This window comes from Diaporthe batatas (assembly GCF_019321695.1).
Source record: "Diaporthe batatas strain CRI 302-4 chromosome Unknown Contig00005, whole genome shotgun sequence".
Classification (NCBI taxonomy): Eukaryota; Fungi; Ascomycota; class Sordariomycetes; order Diaporthales; family Diaporthaceae; genus Diaporthe; species Diaporthe batatas.
Window position 1 is genome coordinate 13,026 of NW_025408552.1, and position 21,330 is coordinate 34,355.

Genomic DNA, 21,330 nt, shown 5'->3' on the forward strand with positions numbered 1-21,330 from the left:
ATAAAAAATAAAAACTTTAATTTATAATACTTACCTACCTAGCCACATAAAATATATTAAAAATATATTATTAATTTACAACCCCTAAATAAACCCCTTACTCTAATTTATCTTAGCCAACTTTTAATTATAATAATTTTTAACATAATTTCTAACATAATTTCTAATATAATTTTATAATACTATTTAAATAAATAATTAGAAACTTTAAAGCTTAGTAATTAAAACTCTATTTTTATAAGGATTATACTAATTTTATTATAATAAATAATTAAATATAGCCTAAAAATTTAATATATAAATTTAATATTACCTTAAAACTAGAAACCCAGCTTTATACACCTTCCCCCTTAATAACTTTTACCTTTTTTAAATATAACCTAACTATATTATTAGTATAAAGGGCCCCACATATTTATAAAAACTAATTTTTTATAGATTAGTTAAATATAAGGCTTATAAACTATAGGGCTAGCTAGGCGCGCTAATATATTAAGGTGCTAATAGGAGGGGCAATATATAGATTTTATATAATAAAAAAAAACTAAAAAGCATTTTATAAAGCCAAATTTCCTATAATAGTAGTTATTATTAATATAAGGTTTTACTTATTTTAGTTATTAGGTTATAATAAAGTTTTTAATAAAATAAAAACTTTTTTATAAATACTAAGCAAAAAATAAAAAGTTAGAATTAAAAGTCTTTTAACCTAGTTAAAGCTATAGAATAGCTATTAAGATTTATTTAACCTTATAATAACTAAGAGATTCATTTTTTACTAATAAGCAGTAATTTAAAATAATTATATAGCCCCCTTATTAGCCTAAAATAAGCTATTTTTATATATATATAAATATTTTAGTTTATTATACTATTATTTTAAAATGCAAATAATGCTTAAACCTCTATTAATTCTACCAACCTATATAATAATATTTTACTTTTCTAGTTATTTTAGCCTTATTTAATAAATGGAGAAAAATATGGCCTTATTTATAAAACTCTTAAAGGGGGGGTAGGTTGGTTAATTAGTTAGTTTTTTTTTTACCTTATATTATAAAAATTGCTTTAAATACTTAATAATTTTATTAGCTAAATGCTTTTTTTTATTTAAGTATCCTGCCTTAATATAATTTCCTCTTATTTATTAACCCGTACCTATAATAAGCTATTATATATACTAAAATAAGTAATAAATTTTATTAAATAAATTATTAAAAAATTTTAAAATAATAAGGGAATTACTAAATATAATTACTTTAAATATATATAAAACCATTTTTTTTTTTACTATAATAATAAAACCTTACTTGTTTAAAAAAAAGCATAAAGTAAAAACTATTAGCTGCTTTAAATATTAATATAGCTTTTCCTTAAATAGCATAAATATATTCTAGCTTTAATAGCTTAAAAATTATAAGTTATTATTAATTAAATAATTTATTAAGAAAATAAATCCAACTTTTAAAAATAAGCTCTAAGTATAAAAGTAATAATAAATATAATTTAACCTTATTTAACTTTTTATATAACTTTATATTAATAAATTAAAATAAAACCTTTAATTAATAAAGCTATTTATAATTATATTATTAAATGCTATTACAACCTTTTACCTAATATATTTTATTTATAAAATTAAGTTAATTAAGTTAACTATTTTTTATTATTATTAAACTTTAAGCTTAAAAGTTAAAAAAAAATATAAAAATTCTACCCTAAAATTAAAGTTAATAAATGCTAAGCACTTACTATTAAATTAATGGAGACATATAAAGTGCGCCTTATATAAATAAAAAGCATTTTTAAGGCTTTTAAAAATAAATGGGCCGCTAATAGCCATATTTACCTAAATTAATAAAAAATAATAATATAAAAAAACATGTTTTTATAAAAAAATTTTAAACTAATATAATATTAAATAAATTATTTAAAACTAGCTTAATTTAAATAAAAGCTTTATTATATTTTTAAAATTAACTAACTTATTAAAATAACCTTTAAAAATATATATATTAAATCTATTTACTATTTATATAAAAAGTCCTACCTAAATATATTAAATATTACCTACTCCTTTAATAGCTTTTTATATTTTAAATTCTATTAGGTTTAATCTTTTTTGTTATTAATATTTTAATTTAATTTTACTTAAACGTTCCACTATATAGGCGCAATAAGCTATAGCCCCTTATAATTAGCTTTATATAGTTCTACTATTTTAGCTAATTTATATATTATGCCAAGCTATTATATACCTTTATGCTTAAATAGTTTTTTTTTTGCGCAAATTAAGGTAATTTTTTTTTTAAAGGTAGCACTTATCCTAATACATTTAGTATTTAATAGGTTGTTTATATTTTATCCTTATTTTTTATTTATTAATTATAATACTAAAAAAAAGTAATAATATCCCTTTTAAATATTACTATTTTTATTTTTGCTATTATTTATAAGCTAGTATATTTAGTTATATTTTAAACTATATATATAATAGTATTTATGCAACTTATTTAACCTATTTATTAAAAGTAACTCTAATTTCTACAATCCTTACTAATATTTAAAATATTTATTTTTAAAATAAGGCCATAAATATGCTAAAATATTTCCTATTAATAATAGCAAATTAAAAACTTAAAAATAAAAGCAATAAAAATAAAAGTAATAAAAATAAAAACAATAAAAATAAAAATAATAAAAATAAAAGCAATAAAAATAAAATTAAAGGTTTTAAAAATAAAATTAAAAATATTAAAAATAAAATTAAGAATATTAAAAATAAAATTAGGCTTAAAAATAAAAATAAATTAATATAAATTTATAACGCTATATATATAACATTAAAAGCAAAACTTAAAAGCATTATTAAAAATATAAAAATAAGGTTAATATAATTAATAATAATATTATATTTTTATTTTATAGCTAAATATTAATAAAAATAATAAAAATAAAATAAAATATAAAAAACTAAAAAATTAAAAAAAAAAAAACTTAATTAACTTTAAGAATTATTAAACTAATTAAAAGAGCATAAAATTATTTTTAATTTAACTAATAAGTAAAAAGAGGTACTTTTAAATATATACTAGTAATAGGCTTAGCAAAAGTAAGTATAAGTTTTATTTTCCTAAAATTAAAAATAGAAAAATAATGCTTTATTTATTTATATAAAATAACTCTTAAATAATTTTATATATTTTATAATTTTATTAAAATATAAACAAATATAATATATTATATAATATAAAAATATTTATACTATTATAATAATATTTCGCCTTTACTAATAAATAAAAGTCTTTTATATATAAGAAAAACTAGTAAATATATATTATTATAAATATTAAAATAATATAATAAAAAAATAGCTTATTTTAAATTTAAATACTTTATAAAACCTATTTTAAATTATAAAAACCTACTAGTTATTATAATATTCTTTTTTTGGCCTTTTATTTAATAAATAATAATAGCCCCCTAAAAAAAATATATAAAAATTAATAAACCTTAAAGCTATACTATTATATCTAGCTTTATTAAAATAATAACTATATTTTACTATTTTGCCTCTTATATTCCAAACAAATTATATTATTACCTTTAACCCTATTAGATTAATAATTATATTTAAATAACTAGCTTAGCCGCTATAACTACCTATTATTTTTAGCCCTACTAGGTTTATAAGTATATTTGCTAGGCCAAGTATTTAATTTTTAGCCCATTTATATTTAATTTTAAAAAGTTAACTTATTATTTTTATAATATAGCTAATATTTATAATTATTTATTTACTAATTAAAATATATTTTAAATATTATAATAGCTATTTTTTTATAATATTAAATAAAAATATAGCCTTATATATTATAAAATTATAAAATTAATATTAATATAATTTATATAGCCTATATTAATAAATTTTATATAAAAAAAAGTGCTAAAATAAATAAATTAGGCGCAATAAGTTTTAATAAATAATATATTACCAAATTTGCTATTATAAATACTTAAATAATAAATTAACTTATATAATAGATAAAGCAGCTATATAAATAGTATTTAATATTATTTTATCTTTTATTTTAATAAAAGTAATAAAAGCTAATAAAGGCTAAATATTTTTATATTATAATATAATAAAAATATAGCTATAATATAACTAGAATTATTTTAGCCCTATTTAATAAAAACTTTTATATTATATTATATTTTATTATAATAATAGCTAGTTTTTAAAATAATAACTAATAATAAACTTTTATAATAAGGGTTATATATATAATAAAGCCATTTAAACTATAAAATAATAATTTTAATAATAAAGTTTAGGCATTATTTTTAACTAAAAATTTAAAATATTAATTTTTAATAAAGCTAAATTAATTAAAAAAGGTTTAAAGGGCTAAAAATATTTTAAATATAAGCTTAAAAATAAAAATATATAAAATCCTCTTATTATCTTATTATTATATTTTAAATAATAAAAGCTAAACCTAAATTGCTATATAATTAAAACTATAAAATTTATTTTTAGCTTTTATTTAATATTAGTTTTAAAATATAATATATTAATATATATTTTTATAATTTATTTATTAAAGTACTTTATAATTTAAATATAAATAAGCTATAAGGCATAATTAATTAAAAGCAGCTATTTTACCTGCTAAATATATAATAAATAAAAATAATATTATTTAAGCTTTTAAAATATACTTTATAAATATAAATTATAAGCCTTTAAGCCTAAAAGCTAATTATAAAATAAATATTATTTAGTAATAAATACCTTATATTTATTAGTAAAATAATTAAATTATAACTTTAAATTATATACCTACTAGTTTAAATATATAATATAAAAATATTATTTTAAAACTAACCTTACTAGTATGCTTTAAATTAAAATATTATAAAAATATATTTTATAATTTTATAATAATAAATTATATATAAAATTTTATTTTAAGCCAAACTTTATTTAATATTATTATTATAATATAGCTAATAATAAAATAAAAGTATACTTTTTTATATTTTACTTTATATAATTACTAAATTTTAAAGGGCTATAAATGGTTTTATATATAAAATAAAAAAGTAATAAAATAAAAGGTTATATATTTTATTATATACTTTATTATATTAATATGCCAAATAAATACTATTTTATAAATAAAATATATAAATTATTTTTATAGCTAGCTATAAGGCTATATAGCTGCTTATTAATAAAAATGGCTTTTATAAAAATAATTTTACTTTTAATATAAAAATTATATTTTAATTACTAAAAAGGTAATTATCTATTTACTTTATAGCTATAATTACTTGCCTTTTTATTTTAATATTAAAAATAATATTTAGGGCCTAAACCTATATAAAATTGCAAATATTAATATTAATATGCAAATAAATATTAATTAGGCCAATATAATATTCCTCTTTTTAATTATTTTAATTTTCTAGCTCGCCTACTTATAAAAAACTTTTTTTATTTTTAAAAAACTATTTTTAATATATAAAAATAATAAATTTTTTAAAGCATTTTTTATATATATTTAAGGCTATAACCAGCTTTTATTTTTTTTTTTTTATTTTTATTATTTTTTTTAAAAGCTTAAATTATTTTTTTATAATTATATTTTAATATTACTTTATTTTAAATTTTAGGCCTTAATTATATATATAAAAGCTTTAAAATTATAAGCTTTTAAATTTAATTAAATTATTTAAAAAATTTTATTTTATTATTAGCATATTTATAAAAGGCAACCTTTTATAAATTATATTTAATATATATAGCCTAATAGTTTTAACTATAAATTTAAAGGGTATAGCTAATAATTTAATATATTATAAATAATAGCAATTTTGCATTTATAAACTATTATAAAATAGCATTTAATTAGTAAAATAATTAATAAAAATAATAAAATAAAAAATAATAAAATAAATAAATAAGCTTATTTACCCTTAAAGTTTATATTTATACTAATATATAAAAGTATAAATAAAATAAAATTTTAGGCCTAATATAAAATAAAAGCGCTTAAAAAGCCTTAAAAATATTATTATTTATTATAAAAAATATTAATTTTAAGGCCCTTTTATTTAAAATATATTATAATAATATTTAGCCTAAATTATATAAATATATTATTAATAATTTAATATTTATATTTAAAGGCATTTTAATATAAAGCTTTAATAATAAAAAATAGGTTATATTAAAAAATATAAATATTTATACTAAGTTAATAATAATTTTATAATTAATTAAATAAATAAAAATAAAAATTAAAAAAGTCTAATATAAGCAATATATATAAACCCTTTTACCTACCTTTTAATTTCTTTTATTTATATTTAGTTTTATTTATTAAATATAATAATTAGGCAAACTAAAAGCTAGTACCTATTAGATATAAATAGCTTATAAATAAAATAAATTTTAATATTATTTTATATAATTTTTTAATATATTTAAGTAATAGCTAAAAAAAAAAAATAAGTAAATAAATATATATAATTATTTTATTATATAATATTATTAATATATTATTTATATACTTTTATAAGGTTTTAATAAATTATTTAATATTTTTATATATTATAATAACTTTTTATACTTGCTATTAATTATAAGGTTAAGGTTTTACTAAAAATCTATTATTATTTATTATTAAATAGTTAATAAGCCCTACTTAAATTTATATTTATAGTACCTTAAGGGGAGGGGGGTACTAAATAAAACTTATTTAAATAATTTTTATTATTAAGTTATTATTTTTAATACTAAATAGCCTTTATTTTTAAGTAAAATAAATCTTCCACCTAATTAAAATAGCTATTTTATTTAAAACTATTACTTATATACTAGTAATAAGGGTTTTTTAATAAATATTTATAAAAGTAATTATCTTTAAATTTTATTTTTATATTATTTTTTAGGCCTTAAATAAACTTTAATTTTATTAAAATAAATATAAAATAATAAAAAAGTTTTATAAAAGGCTATTATTTTATTTTATTTTATAAAATTATTTTTAGCTAGCTACTTTTATATATAATTATAAATAACCTTTTTATATTAAATAACTAATAAAGCTAAAAGCTATAAAGCTAGCTAATTAGCTATTATAATTAAATTATAATTATAATAAAAAAAGGTATATTTATATTAGGCCTATATTACTTTTTTATAATTTTTTTAATTTTTAAAATATATAAATAAAATAGCTTAATTAATTTAATTTATTATTTAGCAAATATTTTTACTATATTTTTAATATTTTTAATATTAAATTATAACTTTTATTTAGCTTTTACCTATTTTTATTATTAGTTAATTATATAATAAAGGTATTTAATATAAAATAAAATTTTAATAAAAAAAAAAAAAAAAAAAGTAAAAAAAATAATAAATAAAATAAATAAAGGTTAAACTATTATAGCTTTTATAAAAAAGGAATTTAAAAAATAAAAAATAAAGGTTAAAATAAAAATATAATTAAGGCTAAAATTTAAAAGGGCTAATATTATTTTTTATATTATAAATAAATAGCACTTAAATAAAAAGCCCTTTTAATAGGCTGGCAAAAATATTTGCCTATTATAATATTATAAAGCAAAATATAGCTATAAAAGGTATGCAAGCCAAATATAAGGGAATGCCCTTAATTATATTATGGCAATATAAATAAGGTTTAGGCTAGGTTTAATAGCGGTATAAGGAATAGCACGTAAATAGGAAAAATAGGGGGCTAAGTGCGGCATATAATATGGCCGCGACGGCGCGCCCATTTTATCTACATGGAGGGGGCGGCTTAGTTAGCTAGACCTGGTGCTATAATTTTAGGACTTCGCCGAGAACCGCCTTATTTCTTGCGCAGCTGAGGCGAGCTCGGTTTCCTAGCAGGGATGGGCCGGATAACGTAGTGCTTGTCAAAGTGGCAGAGATGCCGTGAGCTTGCCTGTCTTATCTCTCTGAAGGGGACTTTGGCTGAAGTGCGGGGGTCTGCAAGGGGTGGCAGGTGCACAGAGTGAAACGATCAGCCGACGTACCCTATCAATAAGATTAGCTACCCTGATAGCAAAACTTAAAAAGTGATAGCAAACCGAGATAACCTTGTGGAACATTGCAAGGGACGCTCCCCAGAAGCTTGTTTGCTGCGTTTCGCATCACCAATATCATTTGCGACGGGACCAAAAATCAATTGCTCTGACGCTATGTCATTGATCGTCAAGTATGTCGACTTCTCAACTACGCAATTGATCCTAGTGACATTGTCTCTCCGTTGGTCTGCACATCTGTCACCCCAATACAATACGAAGCGGTTCAAGTTTCAAGCGTAAAGGAGTGCCATAGTCATTCAACTCAGCCTATCAGAAAGATCGAGCAGTTGCAACAGACAATAATTCTAGGGATGGATGCCTTAGGAAATATTGCTGAGGTAAGTTGGCTGTCGTCATCAGATCGAGCCAGAGTTACCTAGGCAATAAGTCCACGCGCTTCTCACTCAGCAGCATCAATCGATGCTTCGTGATGTGAGCAGCATCAATCGATGCTTCGTGATGTGAGCAGCGCTGCACTGGCAGCCTCGTGTACCCTTCGTCGTACTAGGTAGGCGAGCCTCGCTGTACCTTTCCTAACTGCCCTGACTAATAGGATGCTGGGCTCCTTTACGCGTGCTGACCAACCTATGGTGTCTAATCCGGTTTACCACGGCTAACCTGGGTTACGCTTCAAAGATTGGTTGACGTGGACAATTGGGAGTTAGGGGCCATATTTGCTCGTTTCTTCTACAGATACCAAAGCGTTGATTTCTTGAGTCCTCCAAGCCAGTTCAAATTTTGGAATGAGTATTTGTTGTCAGAATGGCCTAATCAATCGCCGCTCAGTTTGAACATGTTCAATACTGATGGGCTAACCTCCCCTCAACCCTAAGTCTTATCGTTTTTGGTCAAAGATGTCACCAGAGTCACCCCGCGAACCTTCCCTTCAAGCCATACATACAAAAAGTGCTCGAAGTCAGTCTTGCCTCGGATGGTCTGTAGCTGGTCCCAGCCAACCAAGCTGACCCTGACTTTTGCCGGCTTTCCGTTCCAGTCAAGGTGCTTCGGATCGGGGTTCCCACGAAGGGTCGTGTAGGTTGTTTCGATGACCTCGGGGATGGTGTCCAGCCCTGCTGTCTCCTTCAGTTTCTGTGGCGTTGATATTGGGCTGTTGGCGGAGATGACGATTGGGAACTGCCAGTGGGGGTCCGGCCGCCTTCAACCATTGCTAAATGCTACTAGGGCTTCGTTCCAGTGCCTGGAATTGTCGCTCGATCTTGCACGCTCTCCTTCTTCGCGCACGTGGTTTTGGACTTGGGACCTCCCCAGGTTCTTGCGAAGGCTATCGGCCATGGTTGTGGAGGTGAGGGGTGAGGTGAGTGTGTACTTAAGTACCTGGCAGCCTCCAAGTGACAAATAGCGTACGACGCATAAAACGGTCCGTGCACTACCAACGGGCTGAATGTCTTTCGAGCCGTTCTGGCTGGGCCGCATTTATTAGCCCTCTCTTCTTACTTTCCGTTACAAGTACAACAGTCTTCACTCATACTACTTCTACTTGTTGCGCTGTCACATGATACATCTATTAGCATAAACAGATCAATCCTTGAGCTGGTGAATTCCCTCTCGAGTTGGTAAGCACCCGCACCATTCCACCCTAAACAATATCTTCGCCACAATGCATACAACGGTCCCAGCAGGCTGGACGTAAAAAGATGTATGAGTTACTATATATAACGATATGTGGCCTAACTATTCATCTAGATAAACGCCTTTTGAGACGTCGAAACGTTTCCAAAGAGAATATCATAAAGAGGCATCAGCAATGCGACCTGGATTAGAAGGCGTCGAGCTCTTGGCGGCTCTTGTGGACCATGACGGCGACGACGATGAATACCGATTTTTGGTCGACCGAAAGTATGTCAAGTACGTGACTATTGAAGCAGGCGCTCTTCCTGCTGAGATCGATCGTTCTTTCGGACCTGATTTGCTTCGAGTAGTGCCCGAGTTCCCGCCCGGCGATTGGAACAAGGGCCGTATATCGAAGGGAGACCGCGTTGGGGAACCGGTATTCTCATCTATATCGACGGAAAAACTCCCCGCAGTCGAATCTGTCTGGCATCCGATCCTCATTGACTACCTGGAGCTCAAGATGGTGGCCCGCCTCCGCCAGAACATCCGCAAAGTCAGCCATGTTTTGTTCCGAGAGCCTGTCATTTTCAAGCTCGCCAATTTTCCTTGGGAAATCCCTTTCATGGAGGCAGAGACTAAGGCCTACGCATGGATTCAAGATGAGGACATTGGACCGCGTTTCTTAGGACATGTCTCAGAAGGCGGGAGGGTTGTCGGATTTCTGATGGAGGATTTAGACGAAGCCACCCCGGCAACACTTGATGATTTAGAGGCGTGCAGTGTAGCGCTTGCTCGGCTTCATGATCTCGGCATCCAACATGGAGATGTCAACAGGAACAATTTTCTAGTGCGAAGACCCGAGGGCAAGGTGACGATAATTGACTTCGAGGTGGCGAGAAAATGTGATGAGCAGGAGCAGTTGCAAGCTGAGAGTGCGAGTTTAGAGGAAAGCTTCAGAGACCCGTCCAATCGAGGTGGTGTCTGTGTTATATCCGCGAGTTAGAGCCGAGAACTTACATGTATTTAGCCAGAGGGGCTTACCTATCGGACAGTGCATCTGCAACTTGCTCATAGCTCATCATATTGATGTACAGGCACCTCTCACTACATAGGTAAGCAGGATCCCTCGCGTTTAGTCTAAGGCCGAGTGTCGGCGCTAATGACAAACACTCCAGACGTTTGCTATGTAAGCTATGCGTATGCATAAGCGCGACAAAGACGCACTGCCAAGCGATTAGAAACCAAGCTACTGCCCTGGATTTGGGCATGTTGTGCATCACTTAGACAGGGCTCACGCGCTACGCAATTTAGATAAATATGCAAAGTCCCCGATGGTTTACATCTTGGAGTCAAGAAGCATTCATCACATCTGCATTCACGTTGAAGACATCATCATTAAAACAAATACTACCTGTTGAATAACAACAAACGATAAATAGCCATGGTGAAGTTATCAGAGGTACGGGCAGCTAACGCCGCGCTCAAATCCACCCGCCCTCTCACAGCCGTTGTGGTTGGGGGAACCAATGGCATTGGGCGGGGCTTCCTCGACCAGCTCGCTTCGAATACCACTAGCCCAAAGATATACATCGTCGGGCGTAGCGAGGCGGTCTTGAGCCAACTACAATCAGAACTCTACAAGATCAACAACACAGGAACCTACATCCCCATACAGACAGATGACCTCACACTGCTCTCAAATGTCGAGAAGGCGACGCAGAAGATCCTGGCCCAGGAGAAGCAGGTGGATATTCTCTTCATGTCCGCCGGCTTCCTAACGTTCGCCGCCCGGGACGAAACCAGTGAAGGGCTCGACAAAATCACCTCAATACGCTACTACGCCCGGATGCGCTTTCTCGTCAACCTTCTCCCGCTGCTGGAGGCAGCGCCCTCGCCGAGGGTGGTCTCCGTCCTGGCAGCAGGGCAGGAGGGCACCATCTTCCCCGACGACATGGCACTCAAAGACCCCAAGAACTACGGCGTCGCGAGCGCAGGCGGCATGGCGGCATCTTACAACACCCTCTTCATGGAGCAGCTGCAAAAGCGCCACCCGCGCGTCAGCTTCGTGCACACGTTCCCGGGCCTTGTGCGGACGAACCTCCTCCAGACAGAGCATTTTGGGCCCGTGTTCAAGTTTTTCATCAACTGGGTCGTGATGCCGACGATTGGGAGGTTTGTCTTTGCATCTCAGGATGACTCTGGGGCGAGGCATCTCTTCGCCGCCACCAGCCCGATGTATGCTGCTGCTGAGCCGGCTGAGGCAATGGCTGTTGCTGGTTCGAACGGGATTAAGGGCAGCGGCGTGTACACTTTGAACGAGAATGTCGATCCGGTGCACAATGAAAAGGTGCTAGGTCCTTATAGGGAAAACGGCATGAGGGAAAAGGTGTTCGAGCATACCATGAAAGAGTACGAGAGGATTCTGGGATAGCACTGCAGGTTATGTTTTGAAGTCCGTGAGCGGTGATCGGTAGTTATTCGCTGACAGACAATATTGTTGAGGAGCTATCATCTAGACTGCCTTCAACTATAGTTTGTTTAATAATATTAATATTTATTGGTCTGAGAAACTTCAACTCCACATATCGTTGTAGAATCTCTGTCTTTCCAATCCCACTTCTGCAAATATTGATTACCTAGGTAGATTTATCGGGTGTGGCACACAGGCGTCAAGGCTCTGTCTGTGGTCTAGACCAACTGCCCAGGTGGCTCATCATGTCGGAGTAGACCACCAACGTGATAATTGTATACAATCCTGGCGGCATCCATGATTACCTGGGTACTTAAGTACTAAAGCTGTATCTTGTAAAGGCCGGCTGTTACCTAATCTAGCACGTGAAGGCCATGGAAGACTGACTTACAGCCTTATTAGCAACAGAAACTTGAATGCAGAGCAAATAAAACCACGGTCCTCGGTCCGGTCTGCCCTAGGGTAGCCTTGGCGATGCGAATGGCAGAAGACGGAGTAAAAGACTCAACAGGTGGTTGGCCAAGATAATGACCAGATATCGTCGTCTTACCACACCTCCTCCATTTCTGAGCATAAGGATTCGGAACCAACCGTGTGTCAGCGCATTGGGTAGTTATGCCGAAATCTGAGCTGCATGTACTTCCTTTAGCGGGATGGGAACTTCAGCTGCATCGACACAAGTCCATTCCTACTGTGAGGCTCAACATTCAACGGTGGCAATCCATCATCGGTGCCATTGGAAATGGCCTTTTTGCAACCAGATGATATCTTGGTGGTTTGCAGATCCACTTCAAGCCGGTCGAGTTGAGTCGGCGAAGAGACAGACTATTCAGAACTCGCCAACGTGATGATCCGCTGATGCCATCCTTTACCCACTGGAGACGACCCATCGCAAATCCCATGGTAACAGTGCTATGACTCTCTACCCGCCCTCGACCGTGATCCCCATCTACGCCGTGCTGACAGGCTTCGGCATCCTCCTCACATGCCTCCGCTTCTGGGCCCGCATGCGCCACACAAGCCGCACCAGCAGCACCAGCTCGCGGGTAGGGGCAGACGACATCCTCATAGTGGCCGGCGTGCTCGTGACGGCCGCCTGCGCGGCGATCCAGTTCTACAACGCGGTGGACGGCACGGGCGGCGAGGCCATCAGCAGCGCGGACGCGGACGCGCGCGCCCTCGTGGCGCACCGCATCAACTACGCCATGATCGTGATCGAGAAGGGCGCCTTCGGCGCCATCAAGCTGTCGCTGCTCCTCTCGTACCGCCGCATCTTTGGCGTCTGCCGCGGCTTCCGCCGCCTCAACAACTCCCTCCTCGCCCTCATCGCCCTCTGGACCCTCGCCTTCGTCCTCGCCGACCTGCTCATCTGCGGCAGGGACGTCACGGTCCAGCTGGCCCTCGACCAGACCAGGGCCCTGCACGCGTGTGGGGACAAGGGGGTCCTGCTGATCGCCTTTGCCGCGTCGAGCATCCTCACTGATGCCCTCGTGCTGGGGGTCCCCCTGCTGTATGTCCGGCAGCTCCAGATGGCGGCCAATAAGAAGCTTGCTGCTGCTTTTGTGTTCTTTCTGGGGACAGTGTAAATATTCTCGCTCCTAGTTACTCGTTTTGATGTTCCAAGCTTTTGTTAAGTTTCTCGCAGACTGACAAATTTGCCAGATCGACGCTGGCAGGTATTCTGCGGCTGATCTTCCTCTGTGTGGCCTACCCCCGAGGAAGGTTCGATTTTGGATATGTCACCACCCCAGATGAAAAAGAACCGTTTATCCTGTCATTCTTTAACCCTACGTTCTGGGTCATGGTGGAGATGTGTCTAGGAGTCTGGGCCGCGAACCTGCTTCCGCTGTGGCCATTACTGCGCGGCCTGAAAGCTCGCTTTAGATTCGGCGCCTTATGGAAGAAGGTGTCTTCTTCGGCATCAATTGGCACTGCCAGTGCTTCGAGAGACGCGCCATCACAGACTAAGTGGCCGCAAGAGAGATCTCAGCCTATCCACGGGGCACACAGCCTTGATTCGTTAGAGTTGTACCCAGACCAGGCCAGGGTCACACCAGAAAGATTTCCATGATGTTTCCACCGGGTGTGGACATAGGGGCGGCTTCGTTTCTAAATCCCTTATATACAAAACATAAGTGGCGCCTTCATACAATGGGTGTGGACATAACCAATGCCGGACGCATTACCAAGGGCAGGTAGTTGGAGCGGATGGTGATGTACAAGTATCTACACCATGAACTGGACTGGATCCCAACAAATAAAACAACCAAGATGAGGCTAATTGATTGATTGTTGCTCCTCAGAGGAAACACCACGTCTTATTCGAGGCGCATGAGGCCCGTCCATATGATACGTAGACATCGTCCATCCGTATGACAACTCAGACCCTGCCCGCCTGCATACCCGATAGCAAAGAGCAAGGAAGCCCGAACATCATCGCCGGCAGTCCAGACAGACCACGGTGGGTGACATGTCATCTACCCCCAAGCAACAAGCACATTCTTCCCCTTCTTCCCCTTCCCCTTCTTCTTCCCACCACCGCCAGCCGCAGGATCCTCCTCACCATCCTCCCCATCACCACCAACCCCACCACCCGCGGAAGAACCACCACCACCACCCCCGCCCCACGAGAACCCAGTCTCCCGCGCGCCCCCAAAGTCCCGGCGCACCCCGCGGCCCCCTCCGTACCCGAATATGGTAGTCTGCACCTTGGGCGCCGCAGGCAGCGCGGGGAACGCGTCGCTGCCGCCAGACGCAAGCGGCGCCCGGCCCCCACCGGCACTAGGCGCGGCGCGGCGCACCGAGGGCACGAGAGGAGCAGCGGCCGACCTGCTCCCCGAGGCTGACGAGGCGCCCGTCACGGCGGGCTGTGTCCCGCCTATCCAGAGCTGGGCCGACCTCGCCGCCGCGCCGGCGCCCGACTTCTTGCTCCCTGCCGCGGGCGGCAGAGCGGGGAACGCGGCGGAGGATGATGATGAGGATGAGGATGCTGCCGCCGCGGGCCTCGACCACTGCACGCTGCTCGGCCCGGACGCGTTGGAGCCGGGGACCGCGAGCTCCGCGCCGGGGACGCTGCCCCTGCGCGCCTGGGTGCTGTTCTTGAGCTTGAGGACCCGCGTGGTGTGCCTCTCCCTCGCCGCGGCCGCGGCGCCGCCCCCGCTGCCCAGCGTGGGCCCGGAGCTGGCGGCGGCCGCCCAGCCGCTGGAGCTGGTGGTGGCGCCGTGCATGCCGCCAAGCCCGGGGAGGGACGGGTAGTCCTCGTTGATGGCGCGCCAGTCCTGCCAGGCCTTGTGCAGGGCGTCGGCCTTGTTCTTGTCCTCGTAGAGGTCGGCTACCTCGCGGACGAGCGTGCCCAGCGCGTTGGCCGAGGTGTCGCTGAACAGGGAGAAGAAGGAGTCGATCAGCCCGGGCGCCGTCAGGCTGCCGTTCTTGTAGGAGGAGATGTGCGCGCGGAAGTCGTTCATCTTGGTCGCGTCGTTGCCGAGCAGGTTGGACGCGCGCTCGATCACGGCGTTGTGCCGGACGAGGCGGGCGCGCTCGGCAGGGGTCATATTGGCCTGGTCGGTCAGGGAGAGGGTGGACATGGCGTCGGCGAGAGGCTGGGATTGTTGCTGGGCTGAGGATGACGGGGCGCCATTCTGTCGCTGCTGATTGCGGGCTGCGGCTGGCGTGGGGCTGGAGGTGTTGGCGGAGCCCGTGAGCGAGCCCCCGAAGGTGCGGTTGGATATTGACTGGGCAGAGTGGATTTGCATCTGTCGCTGGTAGGCGATCTCGTCTCGCCGCAGTGGCTGTGCCGAGCTGCGAGGCAGAGGCGCGTCTGCATTGGGGTCTCTGCCCCTTCCACGCCCCTCTCTCCCGCCACGAGACCGTCCGCCCCCTCTCCGTTCCTCCTGGTATTGTTCTCGGAGGTCAAAGGTAGAAAGGTCCACGGTCCGGGCATCTCGCCGCACGTCCTTGGATAGGGAGCCGGCGTGTTCGCTCAACTGGTGAGCTTTGAGGTCCATCTGCGACGCGAACACGACAAACTTCTTGTCCAGGCACTCCCGGTCCAGACAGAGGAAGTGGTCTTTTTGAAAATGCTTTTCCAGAGAATCGTAGTCCCGATAATAGTGCGGTGTCCTAGAGTCACGCTGGTCGCAGAGAAAACACCGCTCGTGCTTGTTTCGGCAGTGCTCGTAGAGCTTGTCGTCGTCGTAGAACCTCTCGCCGCAGAAGCCACACAGGGGGTGGCCCTTGAACCCAGTCTGCGCAACATCACCGGGCCGGTCGTCGCCGTGCGCCATGTGCTTGTGCAGGGCCTTGTCGGTGAACAGCTCATGCTCGTGGGTGAAGACCTTCTTGTTGCGCGTGCAGAGGTCGCACATCTTGTTGTTGTGCACCGACCGCACATGCCTGTGCAGGTCGGGCCAGCCCAGGCCGGCGAAGTCGCATGACAGATCCGGGCAGTTGTACCGCAGCAGCAGGACGGTGTCGCCCACGATGTTCTCGTCGGTGTAGCGGATTCCTATGTTCTCGTCGGCGCTCGAGATGTCGGCGTCGGTGTAGGCCTCGAATGGTTTCGACGGGTCGTCGGTGAAGATGACAAACGGCGCACTTGTCCGGCAGTGTGCGCACTGCTTGTTCTTGTACAAGGCTCGCAGTCGTAATGAGCAGATGTGGCATGTTGTGTGGTTACAGGGTGCGACCGAGTGGTGCTGGATCGGGTTGGCGCATATGAAGCAGACCTCGTCGTCGTCGGCGTCGGCGTCGGCGTCGTCTCCTTCAGCCTTTGGTTTCGGCTCTACCGGCCCGCGCAGGGCCTCTTTGGCAGCTGGCGTGAGCTTCGGCCTGTCACCGTCCTGTTCTTCTGGCCTGGCTGCGCCCTGGTTGTTCCCGCCCCGACCCCTGCCACGGTTGCCCCCACGGGTTGGCCCAGCGCCACCATCACCACGGCCCCTTCCGCGCCGTGAACGATCTCCTCTGCCACGGCCACGGCTGCCGTCACCGCGTGATCTCGACGCACTTTCCCCGGCTGAGTCTGTAGGCAGGGCGCCACCTGTGTCTGCCATAATGCGGATTCGTTCCTTTCTATACAGGTGGCGTCGTTGTTGCGTTGTCCCGTCTGCAGGTCGCACGCAGTGTGGGAGTCGAGTGCACACACAAAAGTTGTGCGAGAATTTTGGTCGCTTTCTGCAGGGCGCTATCAGACCACAGCCGTCTCGGTTGCTCGATGTGTCGTGTCGAGGTGAAAGCTGAAATTGCTGGTGCTATGCGAGGTATTTGGAGGGGCAGTTCTGGCAGTGCAAAAATCAGGCTGGGATGCTGTTTGTATGTGGGCAAGTGCGAGAGAGCAAGGTAGGCCGTCAGACGGGGTACAAAAGCAGCAAACGGGCTGGATTGATAATTGAAGAGAGTGGAAAGTGGCAGGCACTAAGAAGACACCAATTCAGAAATGACGCACAGACCAATCAGCTAGCTACGGGCAGCCCACGGGTAGCCCACGGGCAACCCAAGTTCATTAGAGCCTGCAGTTTCCAAACCCCAAGTCAAAATCAAATCAATCGCCCCGTCTGCCGGGGTCATTTCGACTCATCTCGCCGGGGAAAACGGCGGGCAGTGCTCAGCTAAGACACCTAGGCTAGGTAATGCGGCTTGTGCGGGCAGGCGGGCAGGGCAGTCTGGCAGTGCGGGCGGGAAGCTCCAAAATCCCACCCAACGTCACCCCTCCTTTCCCACCCGCCTAGCGTGTCAAGCGTGTGTAGCTGCTGGTAATACTCCGTAATAATACGCGACATGGATGACGGCAGGCCGGATTTCTAATTGTCGATTGATTGCATCAGCACGTAGGGGACCCTGGTGGTGATGCTGAGGCTGAGGCTGGATGGGTGAACGCCACAGCACGTCATCCTCGGCCAGATATGTTGATAATTGAGTATTCATGTAATCTATCAAAATGCGCCACAGTACAGTCTCTACCCGTTGTACACCTGCCATACCTGCGCAATTCACACTTCACGGCGCGTCCGTCCTCGCTCAGCCGGATTTGTGGGCCTGTTGTTGCGACACGTCGGCCCCGAAAAGAGTCACACCGAGAACATTGAAGTACCCCGACAGCACACCACCCAGAAGCCGCCCCCAAAAAGGTGTGCACGGCAAGACCCGCCCGAGGAATCACCATGGCCGATTGTCCTCAGCACTGATCGTGTTCCTCTTGGCTCGTCTCGTCTCGTCTCATCTTCAAGAGTCTGTATCTCAAGAGATCCTCAATCTGCGACATGGCACCCTGCATTCCGGCTTATTAGGTGTGGCTCTCCGTCTGCACACAAAAAGCTTGGCCCTGACGCCCTGGCAGCGTTGCGCCACAGTTCACCACATCTTGTCCACACTCATGGCCAATAAATATGTTTAGGATTGATTCAGCTACGTTTGCTGTTACCGTATGACTAGTTTGCGCTGTGCCGCCCAAAAATAAGTGATTATCCCGCCAGCAACCAAATGGGCACGCCATCAAATGGCCCCTCGTGCTGGCTGGAAAGCCTCGTGGGGCGTCAGGCGCCGTCTCTGTCGTGTCCAGGGCTCCTTCCAGCATGGCCCCAGACAGGACGAACAGGACGGACCAGTGTCGCTCGAGTATCGGCCAGGGGGTCTCGAGGATATCCTACTCCTACCAAACCGCAGATTCCAACCCCTATGTATGCAAATCATTAGGTCGTATTTCAAGAACGCCTGCCCCAAATCACAGTGCACAGCCCACAGCCCATCCGTGGTTGCCAAATGTAGCGCCAGTCGCTCTACCCATCCGATATTCCGATATTCTGTTTTCCCTTTCATCGGATTGCACCCAACCCCTGGGAAAAGGGGCGTGTCGACTCGCCGGTCGGGTTGGGGTCACTCGTCGAGCGGGTAGAGCTGGCTGCCGAGGAGCTTGTTCATGGAGAACATGTTGACGGTGCTCTGCTTGAATACTGCCTGGAGCTTCTCGTCGCAGCGGATCTGGCGCTTGTCGGTGGGCTCCTGCAGGTCGTTCGCCTTGATGTGCTCCCAGAGCTTTTTGACAACTTGCGGACGCGACAGCTGTTGAACATGGGATTAGCCTCGTGCCCTTCCTCTCGCCTCGACCAGACCTTCCCGGTCTGGTCCAGTCACGATGTGATACATACCCTCTCGGCCCCCACGATCTCCTGCAGCGGGAAGCTGAGGTTGAACTCCTTCTGGAACCCGCCGCCGGCCTTGCGCTTCTTTGTGGTGCCCGAGTCCTCGGTGTCCAGGTCGCTATCATCCTTCACCTTGGCGGAGCTCTTCTTCTTGGGCTTGGACTTTGTCTTGGGCCGGTCGTTCCCGCGCCTGGTCTGCCGGCCGCGTGCTAGCTGGTTCTCCTGCGCCTGCAGCTCGCGGGCGAGGCGGGCATCCTCATCCTCGACCATTGACGACGTTCGCTTCTTGCGGGGCGCCGTCGACACCTGGATCTCGCCCCCGGACGCGTCGTCCAAGGCATCGCCATCTGTATCCCCATGCTCTTGCTTGGTGCCGTTTGGCAAGCCATTGCTGGCGACATCGTCATCGTACTTGTGTGGGGGCGTGGGCATAGCCTCGGGAGGCGTCGGGTCCTCAGCTATGGCGTCGAAGCGCTGCTCGATGAGGGTCTTGATAGCATTCTGAAAGGTGTCGAGCACGATTAGACCAGCTAGGGTGGACGGGAAGGAGGCTTCCGAGGGGCGGGATGTCGAGGAGATGCTCTTACCTTCTGGTCGCTCAGGTCCTTCCCTCCAAGCGAACGTTCCAGTGCCTGTCGCACTTTTTTGCGCGAGACAGTCGCGAGATCGGCAGTGGCAAGGATGTCATCGATAATCGCGGTGTACCGGTCAACCTCATCGGCGGACACTATTTTTTAAGGACGAGTTAATACGGGAGACAGTCAGTTGACACGGCGGGCGGCGATCACTAACGAGGTTCCGACATGTTGGGCGAGTTGCACCAAATGCAATCAAGCAGCAGCACGGCGGTGTAGCGAAGGTCGACTGGTCGGGCGCCTGATGCCGGCCCGGGGTGGTTGGGGAAGGCGGGATGCGACAGGCGCGGGTACTAGCAACTTTAGGTCGAGTACGCAGCAGCGGCGGCGACGGCGGCGGCAGCAGCTCTCTGGCGAGGGTGAAGGCGTCGAGGGCGTCAAAAAAGACGGTGCAGGCGACAGGCGGTGGGGAATTGGGAAACGTGGTGGGTAAGGGAGCAGCGGACGCCTTGATCAAAGCATAGCTGTTGTTGTTCTCTTTCGGGGGGAGCGCCAGCAGCCGAAACAGGACGTCACGAGGAAGTTTGGATGGGTCTTTTGAGCTGCAGGCGGATACACCCGTGGACGGAGGGCTGGCCAGGCGGGTGCCGAGCTTGTGTGTGGTGGCTTATGTGATGCGGCGTGCTTGCTAGGGATGCAATGGGCGATTGCAATGTCGATGCTCCTCGTTGGTGTCGTTGATGATGTGTCTCGGGATCTGCAATGAGAGCAAAGGCGGCGACGCAACGGAGGTACGGTCAGGGCATCAGACTCTTTTCTTTGGCTGGCTGTCTGGCTGTGGTGTGAGCTGCCAAGACCCTTGACCCTTGGGACGAACGAGAGTGGGTAAGTCGGTAGGTAATGAAATGCTGTGTGTGTTCTGGGCAAGCAGTTGGTGATGGGCCAGAGTAGATTTGAGATGATGAACTGAACAAATCGGCCAGAGCAGGACAGGGCAAGTCAAGAGATGCGATGCAGCTGGGGGCAAGGACTGTAAGGGGAAGAAAAGGCAAGGGATCATCAATCAGTCAAACCGAGCCTGGTGATGACGGTGTGTTGCGGCGACGAGGGTTTTGGTGATGAGGTGCAAGTGCAAGTCCAAGGGGATGACCGAACACGCAGGTCGTCTCGTCAGCTTGTCTGTTGTCCGTTATCCGTTGTCCGTTGTCCCGCCCGTCGGTCGTTCCGCAAGGCCAACAATGGACAATCGTTTTCTGATCTGCTGTTCGCTCTTCGTTGTTTCCGCTTTTGGCCCTGGTGCAGCGTTGGTTGGTCTGGGTCCTTGGCCTGGCTGCGTCTGGCTGTCTGGGTCTGGGCTGTTGGAGGGGGGTTCTTGGGGGGGTGGTTGGTGCAGGGTCAGGTCGGTCTGGTAGTGCGTGGGCGTCAGTGTCCAGCTGGTCAAAGGGACGACCCG

At 41.0% G+C, this 21,330-nt stretch overlaps 5 protein-coding genes across 5 annotated transcripts; 3 read left to right on the top strand and 2 right to left on the bottom strand.

The window, feature by feature from the left end:
* Window positions 1-9,605: 9,605 nt before the first annotated feature.
* Window positions 9,606-10,774, top strand: KVR01_005125 (uncharacterized protein). The gene is made up of 2 exons (XM_044790508.1): window positions 9,606-9,701; window positions 9,832-10,774. Exon 2 carries the CDS (start codon window positions 9,893-9,895, stop codon window positions 10,700-10,702), a length of 810 nt encoding a protein of 269 aa, XP_044645570.1. The 5' UTR covers window positions 9,606-9,701; window positions 9,832-9,892; the 3' UTR covers window positions 10,703-10,774.
* Window positions 10,775-11,078: 304 nt separating this feature from the next.
* KVR01_005452 (uncharacterized protein) lies at window positions 11,079-12,185 on the top strand. The gene has a single exon (XM_044788852.1). It carries the CDS (start codon window positions 11,141-11,143, stop codon window positions 12,128-12,130), a length of 990 nt encoding a protein of 329 aa, XP_044645897.1. The 5' UTR covers window positions 11,079-11,140; the 3' UTR covers window positions 12,131-12,185.
* An 898-nt stretch (window positions 12,186-13,083) lies between these two features.
* On the top strand, window positions 13,084-13,784 carry KVR01_004900 (uncharacterized protein; the record flags this gene model as incomplete). Its single annotated transcript, XM_044790649.1, has 2 exons — window positions 13,084-13,751; window positions 13,772-13,784. The coding sequence occupies 2 exons, from the start codon at window positions 13,084-13,086 to the stop codon at window positions 13,782-13,784; spliced, it is 681 nt and encodes a 226-aa protein (XP_044645345.1).
* Window positions 13,785-14,427: 643 nt separating this feature from the next.
* KVR01_005209 (E3 ubiquitin-protein ligase HEL2) lies at window positions 14,428-17,827 on the bottom strand. Its single transcript, XM_044786652.1, has one exon. It carries the CDS (start codon window positions 17,215-17,217, stop codon window positions 14,647-14,649), a length of 2,571 nt encoding a protein of 856 aa, XP_044645654.1. The 5' UTR covers window positions 17,218-17,827; the 3' UTR covers window positions 14,428-14,646.
* Window positions 17,828-18,271: 444 nt separating this feature from the next.
* Window positions 18,272-21,308, bottom strand: KVR01_004983 (uncharacterized protein). The gene is made up of 4 exons (XM_044782450.1): window positions 20,095-21,308; window positions 19,890-20,029; window positions 19,309-19,803; window positions 18,272-19,222 (listed from the first exon to the last, which is right to left on the bottom strand). Exons 1-4 carry the CDS (start codon window positions 20,105-20,107, stop codon window positions 19,037-19,039), a joined length of 834 nt encoding a protein of 277 aa, XP_044645428.1. The 5' UTR covers window positions 20,108-21,308; the 3' UTR covers window positions 18,272-19,036.
* Between the last annotated feature and the right edge of the window lie 22 nt (window positions 21,309-21,330).

Excerpts from the sequence above, each read along its gene's own strand:
- KVR01_005125 (XM_044790508.1), top strand. The coding sequence starts at position 9,893 with ATGCGACCTGGATTAGAAGGCGTCGAGCTCTTGGCGGCTCTTGTGGAC.
- KVR01_005452 (XM_044788852.1), top strand. The coding sequence starts at position 11,141 with ATGGTGAAGTTATCAGAGGTACGGGCAGCTAACGCCGCGCTCAAATCC.
- KVR01_005209 (XM_044786652.1), bottom strand. The coding sequence starts at position 17,217 with ATGGCAGACACAGGTGGCGCCCTGCCTACAGACTCAGCCGGGGAAAGT.
- KVR01_004983 (XM_044782450.1), bottom strand. Across the intron at positions 19,804-19,889 it reads AGGACCTGAGCGACCAGAAG|AATGCTATCAAGACCCTCAT; the intron begins GTAAGAGCATCT and ends GACACCTTTCAG. Across the intron at positions 19,223-19,308 it reads AGATCGTGGGGGCCGAGAGG|CTGTCGCGTCCGCAAGTTGT; the intron begins GTATGTATCACA and ends CATGTTCAACAG.